Source organism: Thamnophis sirtalis, unplaced genomic scaffold (assembly GCF_051295495.1).
Source record: "Thamnophis sirtalis isolate CommonGarterSnake01/CBP01778 unplaced genomic scaffold, rThaSir2_p1.2 scaffold_4, whole genome shotgun sequence".
Lineage (NCBI taxonomy): Eukaryota > Metazoa > Chordata > Lepidosauria > Squamata > Natricidae > Thamnophis > Thamnophis sirtalis.
The window spans coordinates 99,631,250-99,648,001 of NW_028261384.1; the positions used below are offsets into that span (position 1 = coordinate 99,631,250).

Here is a 16,752-nt window from a genome sequence, read left to right on the forward strand (position 1 = left end):
CTGGAGGTCATATTGCAGGGCTCTGGCAGTGCTTCTCCTGTCCCTCCTTGCACAAAGGCGGAGGTAACGGTCCTGATACTGAGCTATTGCCCTCCTATGGCTTCCTCGTCTCCTGATGTACTGGCCTGTCTCCTGGTAGCGCCTCCATGCTCTGGACACTATGCTGACAGACACAGCAAACCTTCTTGTCACAGCTCGCATTGATGTGCCATCCTGGATGAGCTGCACTACCTGAGCCACTTGTGTGGGTTATAGACTCTGTCTCATGCTACCACTAGAGTGAAAGCACCGCCAGCATTCAAAAGTGAACAAACCATCAGCCAGAAAGCAAAGGAACTGAGAAGTGATCTGTGGTCAGCACCTGCAGATCCACTCCTTTATTGGGGATGTCTTGCTAACTGCCTATGCTTTCCACCTTTTGTCTATTCTATGTTCACAATAGCATGTGAAATTGATTAGTGTTGCTACCTAAGTGGATAGTGTGATTGACTTGGAGTTACACACACACACCTGCACACACTGAAAACAGTATTTTTTGCCTCCCGAAACCCCGCCCCCTTCACCAAAATGGCCGTGCTTGCCTTTAGGAGGCTTTTACAGTGCTCCTGAGGGCTGGGGAGGGCAGAAATGAGTGAAAAACGGGCTGTTTTTTGCTCAGTTCCACCCCTCCAGCCCCTAGGAGCACTCTATAAACCTCCTAAAAGCTATGCTTGCCCTTTTTTTTGACAAAAAGTGGCTGTTTTTTGGTCGTTTGGGGGGCACCCTCCAGGAACACTCTACAAACTTCATAAAGGCTATTCATGCCCTTTTTGGGAGGGGGGGATGGGTCTGTTTTTGCGAAAAATGGGCCAGTTTTGAGTGGTCTACAGAGTACAAAAACCTTTTTCTTAATTTGCCTCTTCAAAATCTTGGTGCATCTTATACTCCGATACGTCTTATACTCCAAAAAATACTGTACTCCATTGTTAAGTGAAGTGGAAATCACTTACTAAAATCTGGATGCTGGGCAGCCAGCATGTATTTACGATAGTCGCAGGATACTAGAATCTTGTGAGCATCATTTGTGACCTTCTCAGTTGACTTCTGGCAAGCAAAAAGGGAGAAGCCAAATTCACTTAACAGCTGCAGTGATTCACTTAACAACCATTGCAAAAACATGACTCTGAAGACTCTTACTTCAGCTTTCTTTTGCTTTACAAATGTGCAAAGGTTATAAATGCGAAATTTAGTCACAAAGTTACTTTTTCATCAACATTACAACTGCAAGTGATTATTGTACGAGGCAGTTATTAAACAAGGACTACCTGTAGTCCCTTCCTTTCATTTACTGCCCCCAAGTTTCAAGTACAACTGGGAAGAAAATAACAAGTTCACTCTGCTCTGCAGATTCCCATAAGATTCTAGTAAAAAGCACCATATTTTCCCCCTTATTCTTGAATAAGAATGTTAATTTCCAATAAGGAATTACACTATTGTTTTTTTTAATTATGTAACTGTAATTGGAGATGGTGGGTTCTTCTATTAGTGTCTGTTATGCCAATCTTTGGTTTCACACTAAAGGCAAGACACTGCCAAAGCATTCTCTTGAGATTACCATATTTTTCAGAGTCTAAGATGCCCCGAAGTATAAGACGCACCTAGATTTTGGAGAGGAAAGGGGGGGGGGGAGGAAAATCTGCCTCTGACTCCCAGCAATTTGCCTACTTGCAGCAAAGAGCACAGACAATATACCCTGTTTATGGTGTTACATTTCAGACTATACTTGTACAGATGCTGTTAAAATTGATGTGACTTTCTGGAAATATATGTTATTCTCTGATATTTAAAAACAGATACAATAGCACTGGGGCTCTTCAAAACAAGCATTTATTTTTAAAAAGCTTCTTCATTTTGTTAAGTTATCTAGAACAATAATGAGGCAGTCTTTAAAAAATAAGTCTAATAATTTGAACATTATACAGACATTTATTCATTGACTTACCTCCTTGCAGCAAGCAGCAAGTTTCAGTTTAGCCTGATTAGAAGGGGGGGAAATCTGCCTCTGCATCCCAGCAATTTCCCTCCTTGCAGCAAACAGCCTGTTTCACTTTCAATTTCAGCTGTTTCAGGATGCAGGGATTGCCTTTTGCCGCCTCAGCAAATTTTCTCTGTTTGCTGCAAGGAGGTAAATTGCTGGGAGACAGAAGCCAAAAGGTGAGGGTCGGTGGGTGGGTGGGTGGGGCTACATTCAATGTATAAGATGCACCCAAATTTTCAACCTCTTTTTTTTGGGGGGGGGTGCATCTTATTTCCGAAAAATATGGTAAATTACTGCACATTCTTCTTATAAAAAGAAGCAATTATTAGATTGAGCTTTATTTCTTTTTTATTTTCACTTTTAAGAATTGAATTCTGTATGTCTCCCATCAAGCTGCTGAGTGATACAGAATTTTGGTACCTGCTAAACACAAATTTAATAAATGTTATTTGCAAAAAAGACTTTTTGCCTACCACAGTTTATACAGGACTGAGTATGCAATCTTCAAACCTATTTAAAACTTTTAAAAACTTTATTCCAAACCATAATTTCTAAATCATCTACAAAGGATATAGATGATTTAAAAATATAGAATGTGAGATTACTAGCTACATAAGTACCATATTTTTTTTAATTCAAGAAACTGTCACTACCCTTACATCTATGAAATCAGAGAAAGCTCCTGACCCTGTGGATTTCAGTGGATTGTAAAATAAAAGTTGATTAGGTTTTGTATCTTAAAATCTATTACTTTATTAATCAAAAAGTAACAATATACAACCAATATCGCAAAGTACACATCAATTATTCTAGCAAGGAAGACTGAAAAATGGAATAATATAGGGATTATACAGCTTGATATATACCTCATAATTTAACCAGAGGCATAACACATAAGAAGCTCGCCCAACATATCCAATTCTGTCTTCCTGTTTTGTTTTTTTGGTCTTATTATTTGTCACATTAAATATGATTTATGATGATTCTTCCTTAAGCTTCCGAAGGTGTCACGGTTGGTCCTGGGATCATAACAGTCTGGAAAGTGTAAGGTTGGGGAAAAAGAAAACACAAAATCAATGCCCCAATTGTCAAAAGTTCATTAACTATGAAATATAAAGGAAATGCACTGACTTCCCATTGCATAAGCAACTGTTTATTTTAAAAAAACGACTTAAGAAAACATAGAAGGACTAGACCTCAAAACTCTGGAAAAAAGTGGGAATGTTGGAACACATTGGTTGGATTGATACCATGTTTCTCTGAAAATACAACCTAACTCGAAAGCAAGCCCTAGCCTGATTTTCACACCTGGACCAAATATAAGCCCTACTCCTAATGTAAGCCCTACTTAGGAGCTTGTGCAGCCATTCTGTCTGGTTGCTGCCAACACGAGGCAAGGGAGTTGCCACAGCCACTAAGCAAGATGGTAGAGCATGATGAAATGAGGTGGTGTGGGTGGGTGGAGGAGGAAGCTTCTTTTCCTTGCTCGCTGCTGCAACAGAGCAGGAGGCTGAGAGATACACTAGTGCTATGGCCACTAAGCAAGGTGGTGGGGAGATGGAGGACAAAGTGAAGCGGTGGGGGGATAGAGGATGATGCCCCAATAGTATCCTTGGCTGCCCGGCCTGAAGAACCCTGATACTGACGACGTTTGTGGGACAAAACAAAAACAAAAAGATCAATCAGACCTTCCAACTTCTTGAGGGGGAAAAAAAAGATTTCACAAAGTTGGAAGGTCTGATTGATCTTTTTTTTCACTGGTAGTCCCAGTCTTCTTTTGTTGCCTTGCCACACGGTGGAGAACGGAAGTCGAAAGGAGGTTAGTGAAAGGATGCTTTGGTGAAATGAGGAGAGCTGGGCAGGAGTTGATTTAGATTTAGATTTATTTTATTTGTATGCTGCCCTTCTCCGGGAGGGACTCAGGGCAGCGAAGTTGGAAAGCAGTTGACAAAGTAATCCCCCATGCAATTGGTAATGGAACAGGAGACACCCTGCTAGCCCCCGGCGGGTGAGATGCTCTAGTTGCCGCCACACTCTGCCAGCATCATGGCTCTGTGAGCCAGGCAGCCAAGAATACTATTGGGACTTCTCGTTTCAAAATGCCTCATTTCGTTCATCACCACCCTTACCGCCTCACTTAGTGGCTGTGGCACCAGTGAACCACTTTGTCCTCCACCCCCACCATCTCGCCTCACACCACCATCTCACCTCCTGCTCCGTTGCAGTCACAAAATAAACAAGATCTCCATGAAAATAAACCCTGGTGTTTAATTTGGCAACCAAATATATATAAGATAAGGACTGTTACCCCGCCCGAATGTAGTATGCATGTTGTTTGCTATTTTATTATGTGTTGTAATCTCAATGTCGTATTCCCCCCTCCCTTGGTTTTCTGTGAGCCGCCCTGAGTCCCCTCAGGGAAAAGGGCGGCCTACAAATACAAATAAAACCATAAAACCATAAAAAAACCATATAAGACCAGATCTTATTTTCGGGGAAACACGCTATAATGCAATTTGTTTGGTTTTGAATTTGAATGATGATGTGCAATCCAAGCTGATCCTATCATTTATAAAATAGTTCATTCCCAATGACTGTGCTTCTTCAGTCAAGATTGTATGAATTACTTTTGACATTATTTAAACAGGAAACTAAGGTTTTAAGATTATGACTTATGTAAGGATTATATGAGCACAGGACAGGGCTACAGTGGGAACTCAAGCACACACCTCTGACTCTATAATAGTTTCCTCCAAACTACCACTCCTCATGCTCCTGCCAATGTCCACTGATTATGCTAGATGAGAATGTGAGGATCTATAATCCTATGTCCCAAGAAAGCATGAAATTGACAGAAGTCCTGTAATGGGCTTATAATAATGCATGTAGGTGTTGAGTTTAGAACATACTTGTTTTTAAACTGAGCCACTTGCTGATTATTCAATAAACCATGGATAATTAATTGACAATAGCTCATTTCATACGATAAAACCAAACAAATCACATTATGATTTAGTAGGATATATGAATCAAAAAGCGAAAGTTAGAATATTTTGGACATGTGATGCGACACCCGGAAAAATACATCATATTTCACTTAATCCTCCAGGGAAAGACTGAAGGCAAATGAGGTCCATACAGAACATAATGGCTTCAAAATCCAAGGAACAGGTTTGGACAAACCTCAGCAGCACTTTTTTCTGTGGCTGTTAATAAAAATAGAGTCACTAACATGATTGTCAACGTCAGATGATGGATATGGCACAAGAAGAAGAATATGAATCAAGATACTTTATTCTTTATTAGATAAAAGATAGATGCCAAAACTGTAACATTGCTCTGATTTATGCATCAAAAAAATTAAGATACCTTTAGAAATAAATGCCATATCATAACCTAAACACATACCTTGATTAGAGGATCTTTTGGAGGCGCCCAGGATGGAACAATCTTGTCATGTAATCTCCACTGGCCAGTTTTGTGTAGCAAATGTTTTTCAAACACAGCATATTCCAGAATATCCTTTGGTATCTGTTCACTTCCATACATAAGCCTCCCAAACTGATCATAGATAGCTAAAATCTGTCAAAAAAGAATAAACCAACCCTGTGACATTAAGCAGTGATATGCAAAACACATTCTGATACCTCCAGAGCAGCAGTGATTGGAATTACATACCTGTCGAAGGTGAATTCGAACTGTTACTTGCCCATACAAAAGATCCTCGTTCAGCAGAGTTGGGCATCGCACCTGGACCACTCTAGGGGGCTCCAATGATTCCAGAAATCTCCATCGAATGGTCTTATGTTCATTTCCTTGTACCATTTCCTAGCAAATACAACATGTCTAAAATTTCAGCATGTTCAAATTAAGCAGATTAAGCATACTAATGCACGAGGATTAAAAATACTTATGAGCAGCTACAAGAATTTTGTTAAGGAAAATATTAAGAGAATAAAAATGGAAGTGACCAAAACAAAAAGAACACCCAAATCCCTATCTTTTAATAACTCAGAAATTTTAAACTGCAAAATATTGGGGTCAAGATTTAATGATTTGGTATAAAATATTTTTCCACTCCTGAAAGAAAGTAGAAAGGCACAAAAACAATTGAAGAAAAAAATGGGGCAAATAAACAAGACCATGTGAGAAAAAAGAAATGGGTGTAAAATACAAAGTCATGCTGTGAGCAACTGAAACTCATAGTACTGTTTAGAACAGGGGTTCCCAACCCCCGGCCCCAGCCCATTACTGGTCCATGGCCTATTTACAACTGGGCCACATGAGCAGCAGGTCAGGGTGCACATGCGCTTAGCTCAACTCGCACACACAGATCAACTCTCATGCGCAGCCCAACTCACTAATTGAGCTATGAGTGCATATGCACTGAGCCACTGCTCACACTGCCCGGTTCTGCTCTCCCCCTCCCCAGTCAAGCTGGCAAGCTGCAAAGGTTGTGGACCGCTGGTTTAGACAAAATAGACCAGTTTAGTAATGGTTAACTTTTCGGTATCAAGTGCTAAAACTGGAATGTGTGCATGTGCATGCCGGAGCACCGGAACCCAGAAGAGCAGCTGACGACGGCACACATACCCACAGAGAGGGCTCTGCAGGCCACCTCTGGCACGCGTGCCAAAGGTTTGCCATCATGGGGCTAATTTATTCACATTCAGAACTTTTTACATACAGCATTATCAGTGAAACCAATAATTTGATATAATGTTTCCAAAGATGAAGTCTAAACTATACCTGCAGACATTAGAAACAGAACAAAAAAGAGACTTAAAGGCAACCTTCTGGGGTCAGGCTGTTATAAGCCAAGCTGAGCCCTTAGGCAGTTTTCCCCAAACCTTGTAATGAGTTTTAGAGCCCATGCAGATGTTAACACTGTGCATTACTTCCTATTCCCTTTTAGATTTTTTTTTAAATATAAAAAATAGGTTTGCTCCATACTTTAATTTTAAGTGCATACAAGGATGTCAAACTAGCAAAGCACATCAGGGGCTTGAAATGAAGGAGTCCACCAATGATGGTTAACTCTGCCTAGTGTGGCAGACTAACAACACAGGAATATCACAGGGCAGTAGAGCAAGTATCTACTACAGAAAAGCGTCATGACAGATCTTCTTAAAAGTCTTTTAAGCAATCACTTGCTGATATCATCACAGATTCTTACCGGGTAACAGTGTTCAGTCACTAGAGTGTGGAGTTTCTCCTCATTAAAACTGTAGGAATTTAGAAAAATAATACACGATCATGTTGCTTGTAAGTATCAACTCAATTAAGATACTATTCAGTTTGAAACACATCAGCATGGACATCATGCACATACAATGCTTGACAACTTCTAATATGTAGAGAGAATAATCCTATTATTATTCAGGAATAATCCTGAAGGAAGACCACTGTTAACAAAATTCAAGTTACGCTGTACTATGCAAGGCTGGAAAGAAAAAAAAACCCTCTGTGAATCAAGACAAAAGTACTGTATAGGAAAAGGAAGATACAATAGACAATTTCAAAACAGCTGATAAAAGAGTGTCAGAATGCACAAATACACTTCAAAAGAGGCTGAAAAACTGGGTGCGTCTTATACACTGAATACAGCATTTTTGGTCTCCCGAAACCCCACCCCCTTCACCAAAATGGCTGTGTTTAGCCTTTAGGAGGCTTCCAGAGTGCTCCTGGGGGCTGGAGAGGGCAAAAATGAGTGAAAAAGTGGCCTTTTTTAGTCAATTTTGCCTCCCCAGGAGAACTCTATAAGCCTCCTAAAGGATATGCATGCCCTTTTTTGACAAAAAACTGTTTTTTGCTCATTTTGGGGGACTCCCACCCCCCAGGAGCACTCTACAAGCCTCCTAAAGGCTATTCATGCTCATTTTTGAAGAAAAAAACGACCAATGTTGCAAAAAAAGGGCCATTTTTGGGAGGTCTGCAGAGTGCAAAAACTTTTTTTTTTAATTTGCCTCTTCAAAATCATGGTACATCTTATACTCCGGTGCGTTTTATACTCCAAAACATATGGTAATTCCAGGCATTTGAACCAGTTTCTATCAATCTATCCATCACAAAGCAACAAGCCAATTCTTTTTACATTAAAAAAAAATCCCCAGAGATAATTTTTGAAGTTCCTCTAAGTAAGGTAAATGAACTAATAGATGTTAACTATTATCAAACTAATGCACAATTTGTGGGAAGAGAGAGTAAACTGGTGCCTACAACTCAAACACATCCCTAGAAGTCTTACTTGGCCAGATTATTGTGTGCCTCAATATAGATTCCTTGGGCTTTCTCTGCAAAGGTTTTGATGCGGAAGTCAGGATCACTCGACCTTATTTTTCGGATTCTGTCAAGAAAAAAGTGGAAGGAGAAAGTAAACAACCAGTTTAAGAAAAAAAGTATCCATAAGATGAAGCTCATCAGACACAGGACTGATCAGCAAAACAGGAGAACACTGTTCCTGCAATCATATTCATATTGATCATAATTTTTACACTGATCAATCTATGGAAGAATAATGGCCAATGAAATCATACCTCGTCGACATCTTGATGGGGAATTATGAGAAAAAAACCCAAACACTAATTTCTGAAGTTATCAATCAAGCCTACTATTAATAAGACAACAGTATCTCTTTTATTATAGGACCACATACTTATCTAGGCTAAAATGCTGTTGGCTATTCATATATTTTTATAGTTCAGTATGCTGGACTCATCCTGGCTGTAGATTAATGCAGCAAACTAAAGGACAGTTAATCCCAAGTATTTGGGCATTGGAGGATACAGCTGAAGTGAAACAATTCCATTCTAAATTTCCAAAGTTACCTAAGTCATATCTCTATTTGGAAACAGATTACTGTATTTTTCGGAGTATAAAATGCACCAAGGTTTTGAAGAGGCAATTTTTTTTTAAAGTAGGTAGAGGGATAGAGAGGGAAATACAGTAGATAGGTAGGGAAAGAGAGAGAGAGTAGGTAGGTAGGTAGGTAGGTAGGTAGGTAGGTAGACAGACAGACAGAGAGAGATAAATACAGTAGGTAGGTAGGTAGATGGGTGGGTGGGTAGGTAGGTAGGTAGAAAGAGAGAGTAGATAGGTAGGTCATGAGAGAGAGAAATACAATAGGAAGGTAGGGAGAGAGAGAGAAATGGTAGGTAGGTGGAGAGAGAGAGAGAGAAATACAGTAGATAGGTAGGGAGAGAGAGAGTAGGTAGGTAGATAGAGGGATAGAGAGAGAGAGAGAAATACAGTAGGGAGGGAGGGAGAGAGTAGGTAGGTAGATAGAGGGAGAGAGAGAGAGAAATACAGTAGGAAGGTAGGGAGAGGGAAAGAGTAGATAGGTGGTAGGTAGGTAGGTAGGTAGGTAGGTAGGTAGATGGAGGGGGAGAGAGATAAATATAGTAGGTAGGTAGGGGGGGAGAGAGAAATACAGTAGGAAGGTAGGGAGAGAGAATAGGTAGGTAGGTAGAGAGAGAGAAATGCAGTAGGTAGGTAGGGAGAGAGAGAGTAGGTAGGTAGGTAGGTAGGTAGGTAGATAAAGGGATAGAGAGAAAAACAGTAGCTAAGTAGGTAGAGAGAGAGTAGTTAGTTAGTTAGTTAGTTAGGTAGGTAGGTAGGTAGGTAGGTAGGTAGGTAGGTAGGTCGTGAGAGAAATACTTTAGAAAGGTAGGGAGAGAGAGAATTGGTAGGTAGGTAGATAGAGGGATAGAGAGAGAGAGAAATACAATAGGTAGGGAAGAAGGGAGAGAGGGTAGATAGGTAGGTAGGTAGGCAGGTAGGTAGGTAGAGGGATAGAGAGAGAGAAATACAGTAGGTAGATAGGGAGAGAGAGAGTAGGTAGATAGAGGGATAGAGAGAAAAATACAGTAGGTAGGTAGGGACAGAGAGAATAGGTAGGTAGGTAGGTAGGTAGGTAGGTAGATAGATAGATAGATAGATAGATAGATAGATAGATAGAAAGATAGATAGAGGGAGAGTAGGTAGGTAGGTAAGTAGGTAGAGGGATAGAGAGAAATACAGTAGGTAGGTAGGGAGAGAGAGAGAGTAGGTAGGTAGGTAGATGTTTCCAGGTGTATTTATCCATGTGCTGGATAAGGAAATCGCTGACAACCTGCAGTACCTAAGATTTGTTTCTGCTGGCACAGTACTTGATCAATGTAATTCTCATCAATTGCTGTAACTAAAAAGGTTTCGGGGAAAAAAAAAAGTTTTTGCACTCTGCAAACCTTCCCAAAATGGCCCATTTTTTGCAAAAACAAGCTGTTTTCTTTCAAATAAAAGGCATGAATAGCCTTTGGAGGGCTTGCAAAGTGCTTCTGGGGTTGGGGGGGAGAAGAGCAAAAACGGCCCATTTTCCGCAAAAACAGCCCATTTTTCATCAAAAAAATTGCATGCATAGCCTTATGGAAGCTTATAGAGTGCTGCTGGAGGGGGGGGTAAACATTGGCCCATTGTTTGCTCATTGCTGCCCTCCCCAGCCCCTAGGAGCTGTCTGAAAGCCTCCATTAGGGTATGCACAGCCATTTTGGTGAAGAGGCGGGACTTCGGGAGGCAAAAAAATGCTGTATAAGATGTATAAGGCGCACCCAGATTTTCAGCCTTTTTTGAGGAAAAAAGGTGCGTCTTATACTCCAAAACATACAGTAATTAGCAAATAAAAAAATTGCACAATTCTTAGGAAAACACTATTAAATACAAAACCGTTTTGTTTAAATCAAAGCCTGAAAAAAGAAACCATGAATTCATGAAAGAACTTTCAAGAGTATACTCACAGGAAAAAGTGTAAAACTGTCATCAGCTTCAAAAATTTGCAGAGTGATTAAGTCACTTCATGGAGAACTAACCAATCTTGATGTTTGAACCCAATAATGTCATACTGTGTTTCCCCGAAAATAGACCCAGTCTTATTTTTGGGGGAGGGGGGCTTGGAAATAAGCACTAGGGGTTATTTTTTGTGATTTTTTTTTTGTACAGGTGGTAGTGAATGTGAGGGCCGATGCGAGTTGGAGTGCAGCTACCACTGACCCCCGTCCTCTCCTTTCCACTTTCTGTTTGCCCGTGGCTGCAACAGGCCAAGCTCTTGGCATGCCCTGGTCTCTACCCTCCCTGCCTGCTGGCCCAGCTGGTGCCAGGACACTTCTTGACTGCAGGGGGTGCCTTGCTGGCCACCAAGCGGCTGCCCTTGCTGCTGCTGGCCTCGCAGGAGTTCTTCACCGGAACGATTTGCTCTATTCTCAAGCACCCCATAGGCGACCAAATACTTTCCATCCGGATGGAGAAATGATGGAGACTCAAAGATTCGTCTGCTTGCAAAGGAGGTAATGTGGGCTCCGTTTCAAAGCATCCTCTTTGCAAGCAGATGAAGCTTTGTCTCTCTCTGGGTGAAAAGTGCGCAGCAGAGCCAGGTGGAGGCAGAGGTGATCCCAACGTGCTGCCCACTCCATCCCACTGTCTCTTGGGTTGCCTGCAGCTGCAACGAACAGCACTCGTGCAGGGGCATCAGGATCACCTGCCTCCCCTATCCCCTATACCTCTGTCTCTACCTGCTGCCGATGCCACCACGCAAGCCTCCTTTGAATCAGGCAACTGTTGAGCACATCTGGATCGCTTGTCTTCGTCCTCCCGCCTCTGCCTCTATGCTTGGCCTTATCAGTATTTGTGCTGTGGCAAGGGATCAGTGGGCCGCACCGACTGCTGGACACTGTCGGCCCCCATGCACTTGCCATCTCTCATGCTGGCCATGCCCATCCCCCAGGCTTATTTTCAGGGTAGGACTTCCCAAAAGGCCAACCCCCCCAAAAAATCAGGCTAGGGCTTGTTGGGCCTTAGGATGGGCCTTATTTTGGGGGAAACACGGCATTAAAAATATACCAGACGCTGGGAAAATATTTTACCAGATGCTGGGAAAACAGCAGAAATAAAACTACAAAGACAGAAGCATTTAAACTCATTTTCTGTAAATAAGATTTTATATTCAGTCTTCAATTGCTTTTTCAGATCACCATATTCCAAAAAGAATTACAGTGTAATAATGTACTCTTGTAAGTTAATATTTACTGCCTGGGTTTTTAGGAAATACAACAGAAAGTAAATCATCCTATAAGATCCACCGAAATGGTTGGAAGATAAGACGATCAAGACCATGGTACAAACTGCAGTTGCTAAAAGGAAATTGTACACTAGCATTAAATGAAAAGATGCAACAGCTAGACTGGATGCCATAGACAGAATGATACATACGATGTGTAAGATTTTGCAGTATTCCTCAATTTCTCTGTCCTTTGCAACAGACCTTCCTTAGATAACATTGACATACGGGCATCTCCTTCTGGAGGAACGTAAGGTTCAAAGATCCCCCCTGGGTTGCCAAAATAAGAAAAAAATATAATAAACAATTGTTTTTAAAACATGCTCCGCAATCAAATGTAAAACATTAATGTTAAAAAAATTGAGGTAAAATATTATTGCTTGGACTTTCCACCTCCCATCCCCATGTTAGTGAATTTAAAATTTCTTCCATAGAATTTGATCTTGTTAACATCCTACTGCTATAAAAAATGTGTATTGCTGAATGGCCTTGACTTACAGCTTCAATTACCTACCCTGTTTCCCTGAAAATAAGATCTTCCCAGATAATAAGCCCAATTGGGCTTTCAAGGGCATGCACTAAAATAAGCCCTCCCCCCAAAATATTGCAACACAGCAGCAGCCATGCTCGTTACCTCCTGCACCTCAAAAATAAGCCCTCCCCGAAAATAATGCCAAGTGCTTATTTCGGGGATCAAAAGAAAATAAGACCTGTCTTATTTTCGGAGAAACGCGGGATTACTATTGTGGAAAAACTTTCTACTGACAATGTGGACAGTGGTTACAATATAAAAAGTACTGCACTCTAACCACTGCACCACCGCAACTCATGAATAAATGTATTTGTGCAGAATGACAGAAAGAAGAAAGATGGTGCCAAAAAGTAAGACTATCTATTATTTTGTTTTAATTTTTCCACCGGCCACTAAAGTCTCTTGATAGTTTCCAATAAAAACAAATTTTCAAAGAAGATTTTTAAAAGCAGTAAGAATAACATGTACAAAATGCAACCAGTAATAATAAGAATTTGAATCAATAATTAAAAGCTTCAAGGACCCTTCTGAAAGTTAGTAAGGTGTTAGGTTCATTAATTCTGCAGGGACCCCATATTCAATAACTAATTGGTTGGTCAGAGATAGTGGCCAGTCTACAGTTAATGAGAACTCTAGAGGAAATAGATTATGAAGACTCACTTCAGTCAAGTTTTGGGCCAAGATTTAGTACTGCAAGAGCCTTTATCGTGCTTGCAGATGATCTGTCATGGAGTAATGCATCTATTCTTGCACTCCTTGACCTCTCAGTGGCTTTTGATTTTGGTGACCATGGTATCCTTGTAAGCTAGAGATGCGGGCCTGGTTTCAGTCAGTGTTTGTTAGGGAGCAAAGATCACTCCATAGGTTCCTTCATAGAAAACATGTAAAGTGCTACATGTTTCCACCCTCTCTCTTCTAATTAATATGTATAGGTAGTCCTTTGGTTATGACAGCATTTGAGACTGGGACTACTGTCACTAAATGATGCAATCTTAGTAAAATGTCATGTGACTACATCATTTAGCAATGACAATCCCAACAGTGCTGATTGCCATCATAACCCCAAGATGCATAGGTAGTGGGAAGCAGCAGGGATCCCAGGTAAGGAATAGGGATGCTAGCCTCAACAGCTCTCAGAGAGTACTAACAACCAAATGGCTGAAAAGAAATAACAGTCCTTCCATCCCTCCCCACCATCCTATCAGCACCTATCCTTCCATTCCCCCACCATCCAGTTTCAACTGTCAGCACCTATCCTTCCATCCTCCTGCTATCAAAACTGATGAAGCTTCTTGGATGAGAAGTGAACCATTTTCTTCTTCCTCAAGGAAAAATTTGTCCAGTTGCCTTTTGAAGAAAAAAACTCTTTTGAGACAACTATGACCTGGATGACTGAGAATCTCTCAAGACAGCATACTCCCCCCCACTTTATGATTTATTACCTCAGTTTTGATAAGAAATGTTATTTCTGTATTTTTATAGCTATCTTTATGTCTTCTGATCAGGATTTTTTTAATAGGTAGAACAATCCCTTCTGAATAGCTACAGCTCATTTCCAATCACATGCTATTACAGGGAGAATGACAATGGCTCAGAACTTGCTACATATCATCACTTGTTGCTGTAGTTAAATAATAGCTATGTGATTCGTTACCTACAATAAATTTTTTATATACAATGAGAAAGGATTTAAAGATATCCAGGACTGGAAAAAATGAGAAGCAACCAACTGATATCTATTTCACTTTGGGATTCATAGAGATTAATCCTACTCCAATTCTTTCTACCAAATAAATTATCTAAACTACTTACTTGTGCAGGTAATAGTGATATACTGTGATAGCTTATCTTCAGGCATCGCCATTTCTTTAGCTTTTAAGTATTTTTGCTGTTGTTCCAAAGAATCATAGATCCTAGAGGGAAATTTAAGTCGTTTCTTGGTCCTTACTGGGATCACAAGAGAAGATGGGGCACAACGGGCAACATTCAGCAAACATGATACCCCCTTTCAATTAAAAAAAAAGCAGATATATTATACAAATAATTTTTAATTACCGCCATTTATCTACTTCTCATCTTCCCAATCCAAATAACTACTGTAGCAATATGAGCCACATTTGGAGGCATGTTAAACATACATATAAATTCAAATCTACAGAGGAAAAACATGTTCTTCTTACCTGTATTTCAAATAAAAAAATATGTTTTGTTTGAATTGGAAACAGGAAATACCTTCTGCAAATGATATTTCTTTTTCAAAACAATCAAATGCATACATACCGTCTTTTCAAAATGAAAAAGGCAATCTAGACATACAAAATCCCTTTCAAACCAAAATATAAAGTATATAAGAACAGAAGATTGCCATATAATGGCCTTCAGAGATTGCTAAGAAAATATGACTAGTACTAAAAAACTGGTTGGATCTATAGGTATCCTTTGCTAAAACAAATCATATCTGTGTCTAAAAGTTTGGATAGTCTGTACCAAAATGTTGAATAAACCCAAGTAATGACTGATTATTTGCTATCAAGTTGATGTCAACTCTTAGTGACAACATAGATTTTCTCCATGACTCAACTATTGAAATTAGCTTAGAGTTCACTACACTGACCAAAACAGCCACAATTCTGGATATGGGTTTAAATTTAGGAGATTTTCCATTCAAATTACATGTTCTATCACTTTTCCTCTTGCACATACACATATGCAGTGCTCACCCAGTATAAATTTTGCAAGCATGTTAAGTTCTGGCTGGCTGTCAGGATAACTGAGCCCACATTACCAGTATATGATGTCTACAGCAGCAACTTTATGTTTTAGCTAGTTTTGAAACTAATTTTTATATTGTGCTTATGTTATAACCTTTGTCAACTATTTTTTATGAGAGTAGTATTTGTGAGATGGCAGCCATATAAATATTTTTATCATATTTTCCTTTCCTTTCCTCAGAATTAATTCAACGGCTTATTTCAATGATTGAAGTAAAACTACTTAACATTTTGTAGTGCTCTGGATATGCAGACTATTGTTTTTTCAAAACTTCAAATTCAATTCAATTCAAACCTTTATTGCCAGAGTACAACATGTGTACAATGAGATTGGCTGAACCTCCCTTCGTGTAACCCCCCCCAACACAATAAAAGTTAAATTCCTGTACAATTAGTCTCCAACTCTTCAAATTAGAAAAAAAATGTAAATACTAACGTCAAAAACCACACCTATATTATGATTCAATTTCCCCTATTTTCGTAAATGACAAATGGATCGTTTTATCCATTTACAAAGAAAGAGGAGCTATTGATGAAAAGCTTCACTTCTTACATATTAGCTTCTACCTATATAATTAAAAGTAGACATCAGAAAGTGATAAAACATAAAGCGGCTACTGTTGACCTCAGAAATCAACCAATTTCGTCGTATTTATTTTGTACAATACTATACTAGAAAGCGCTCACAGTAAAATGAAAAAGACAAATACAGACATAAAAAGAGGCGCTCTAATAATTATGAAAAAGATACATTTCCATTTGTCCGAAAAAGACCCGCTATTAAAATTCACTACTAGCGAAATTCCCCTCCCAATTCAAAGTAAGGACATAAGTGCACCTTAACTATATTTAGTCGCATGGAAGCCGCCATATTGCGAGCGCCGCTTTGCACGACGGGATGGAGGAGGAATCTCGAAAGTGACGAAATACAAAAGGGGCGGAGTCTGTCGTGGAACATTCCAGTTAGGATAATCTGATGGTCTGCAGCGCTCTGGCGTTTAACTGATGCTCCGTCATTGAACAAGAATGATTTGGCGCAGTTAACGTTGCAAAGACGAGGGCATAAATTGTCTCCTAATCTCAGACCTGCACGAGCAAGCAAAACACCGCATAAATATAAATATAATACATATATAAATATGACATGGATAATAGATTTGTTTTAAGCACTTTGTAACTTTTCCTAAATAAACAACGCTGTCATTCTGCTTGAATGCTTTTGCACAAAGGTGTATACAACGAGTTAGTGTTGTATAAAATGTTATTGTTGCTTATGTGGAGATTGTATTTAGCATTTGCGGTGCCTAATGGTACTTGATTACCGAATCAATATACTCAGTCCTTT

At 39.8% G+C, this 16,752-nt stretch overlaps 1 protein-coding gene across 2 annotated transcripts; it reads right to left on the reverse strand.

The window, feature by feature from the left end:
• Window positions 1–1,758: 1,758 nt before the first annotated feature.
• On the reverse strand, window positions 1,759–16,306 carry MRPL45 (mitochondrial ribosomal protein L45). Of its 2 annotated transcripts, none has more exons than XM_087713565.1 (8): window positions 16,246–16,306; window positions 14,449–14,641; window positions 12,257–12,374; window positions 8,265–8,363; window positions 7,194–7,242; window positions 5,696–5,845; window positions 5,426–5,599; window positions 1,759–3,052 (listed from the first exon to the last, which is right to left on the reverse strand). In XM_087713565.1, the coding sequence occupies exons 1-8, from the start codon at window positions 16,276–16,278 to the stop codon at window positions 3,008–3,010; spliced, it is 861 nt and encodes a 286-aa protein (XP_087569691.1). In that variant the 5' UTR covers window positions 16,279–16,306; the 3' UTR covers window positions 1,759–3,007. The 2 variants fall into 2 exon arrangements, with proteins under 2 accessions (XP_087569691.1, XP_087569692.1); XM_087713566.1 differs by having other exon boundaries at window positions 16,252–16,291.
• Between the last annotated feature and the right edge of the window lie 446 nt (window positions 16,307–16,752).